The 2,417-nt window shown below is 54.9% G+C and overlaps 1 protein-coding gene across 1 annotated transcript; it reads left to right on the forward strand.

Moving 5' to 3' along the window:
- The first annotated feature begins 700 nt into the window (after positions 1 to 700).
- Positions 701 to 2,146, forward strand: TUSC1 (tumor suppressor candidate 1). The gene has a single exon (XM_055577870.1). The coding sequence runs from the start codon at positions 834 to 836 to the stop codon at positions 1,452 to 1,454; it is 621 nt and encodes a 206-aa protein (XP_055433845.1). The 5' UTR covers positions 701 to 833; the 3' UTR covers positions 1,455 to 2,146.
- The last annotated feature ends 271 nt before the right edge of the window (positions 2,147 to 2,417 follow it).

Genomic DNA, 2,417 nt, shown 5'->3' on the forward strand with positions numbered 1-2,417 from the left:
AGTTGATTCCCTTAGAAGCAAAGAATGCCATCATTCAATGAGTTGTATCCACCCTGAACATTTGAAATTTACTGAGTATTTCAATTTTCCTGAATGAGTTGGACTCATTTTGAATTTCATAGGTTTTGGCCTGAGCAAATCTAATTACAACTTCGTTTCTATAAAACTGCAGTTTGTCGAGTGAAACGCTGGCTGTCCACAAACTGGGAATTGCCTATATTCTTCTGAGAGCTACCCGTTCCTGCTTGAGGGAGGCCTCAAGTGACAAGTGCTCAGCTCTTCTGTTGCCTCTAAGCTTAATGTTTTATTAAGCTTAGAGGTGGTTTAAACCGTTGTGTTCTAAATGAACCCGTTAAGCTTTTCAACCTGCCCCATAAAGCTATTCCGTAACTTCTCACTGTATTATTATTTGCTTTGAGATTGCCCTGTAAAAGGCAAGGTAACTGGTGGCTGGGCTAGGGACCGGGTGAGGCAGGCGGGTTCCTTCAGTGCCCCGGGCCTCGCGAAGTGCCCTGGCAGAGCCTGGGATACAGTTTTCCCCACCTCGCGCGCAGCTGAAAAGGGCTGAGCAGCAGAGCGCTCCCCGGGGGCATTGTGTGTGAGCCGGCCTGGAGATCCCAGGCCCAGGGGGCAGCTCCACCCGAGAAGACTAGACACGCCTCAGACCGGGCAAACTCCCGGCCTCCTCTGGCCTCAAGCCAGCAGCCGCCGCCCGCCACCTCCTTTCCTCCTCCGCAGCTGCCCTGGCCGCCCCGCCGGGCCCCGAACTCGCTGGCGCCTGAGAGCTCGGCCCCTCGGCCCACGGCGCTGGCAGCGCGGCTGGGACGGGACCGATGTGGCGCATGCGTGGTGGCGCCACTAGGCGCGGGAGCTGTGGCGGCGGGGAAGGCGGCGGGGACAGCCGCGGGCAAGGCCGCCCAGGCCGCGTTCGTGGGGGTGGCGGCAGCGTGGGCTGGCGAGGCCGTGCGGGCGGCGCCCGACAGCAGCTGGAGGAGCGGTTCGCCGACTTGGCGGCGAGCCATCTGGAGGCCATCTGCGCGCGGGACGAGCGGGACCGGCAGAACGCGAGGCTGCGCGAGGAGAACGCCCGGCTGAGGCTCGAGAACCGGCGGCTGAAGCGCGAGAACCGCAGCCTCTTTCGTCAGGCCTTGCGGTTCCCTGGCGAGGGCAGCGACGGGGCGTCCGCGGACTCGGCGAGGGCGACCCCGGTCCCGGAGGAGGCCAGCATGAACCGGAGGGCGAGGGGCGGCGGCCCCGAGGACGACCCGGGGAGCCCCAGGGCCCTTAGAGCCCGGCTCGAGAAGCTGGAAGCCATGTACCGCCGGGCCTTGCTGCAGCTGCACCTCGAACAGAGGGGGCCGCGACCGCGTGGGGACAAGGAGGAGCCCTCTCCGGGCAGCCCAAATTCAGGCCTCCAAGTCCCAGAGCCAGAGCCCTCCGAGCCCTGGCCATAGCCCGAGGCCGCAGCCTGCAGAGGCGGAGCCTCGTGCAGGCTCCTCCTCCGTTCAGTGCTGCCCCCACCTGGCGCACGCGTGAGCCGCGCGCTCCCGCCTCCGGCCTGGCCCTGACACTTCCCCGGGGCGAGCTTTCTACCCGCAGAGGTTGTGGAGAGGTTGGGGAGGGCGTGGGGCTGAGTCCTGCCATGTACAGAGCACATGTCTCTGGCGCCTGCTAGTTCAGTGGAGACCTAGTTCCGGAGGGGCGGGCTTTAAAACAGCGTGAAGTGAGTGGCAGTCGACCCTTCCTAATGCCTGAACTTTTATGGGTGTTGTAAGGACCTGTGGTATTTTTTCCTGTTTTGGTTCTTCCAGGGATGATAGTACATTTTGATTTGGCTGGGTTTGTTTTTCATCGTCTCCTAAAGCCTCCAGCTAGTCTCTCTCATGTGGCCAACATTTTAAGTGTTTGGTTTGTTTTTATAAGTCGGTGTTACTTTGGTATCCTGTGAAATATCACCGTTTAATGCACAAAGTGATGTTTATAATTTAGAAACTCATGTCTGCCCTGGTTCTAGTCCTTATGCATCTAATATATACTGATTTGTTAATCCCACTCCCCCATCATCCCCCTGCCTTGGGAAATTTTAAACTATCTTCCTATAAGTAATCCTTCGAATTGATAAATAAATCTGGTGCACGGAAACTAACCTAAAGCTATCCCATGACTGTTATTTAAAGTGTGTTCAGTGTTTATACGTTTCCTTAATATCTGAACTTGATTATCCTTTGTAAGCTATCATTCTCTTTTCACTTTATGTAACAATGATCTTTTAAAATAATCAAAAAAATTAGATAATCTAAACATTTTGTAATTTGTGCACATTTTAGACTTGACAGAATATAGAACACAGCTATTTTGTCTAATACTGCTAATGTTTAAAATTTTTTAAGAAATAATGAATTATATGTTCATCAAAA

The sequence above is a fragment of the Bubalus kerabau genome, chromosome 4, assembly GCF_029407905.1.
Source record: "Bubalus kerabau isolate K-KA32 ecotype Philippines breed swamp buffalo chromosome 4, PCC_UOA_SB_1v2, whole genome shotgun sequence".
Lineage (NCBI taxonomy): Eukaryota > Metazoa > Chordata > Mammalia > Artiodactyla > Bovidae > Bubalus > Bubalus kerabau.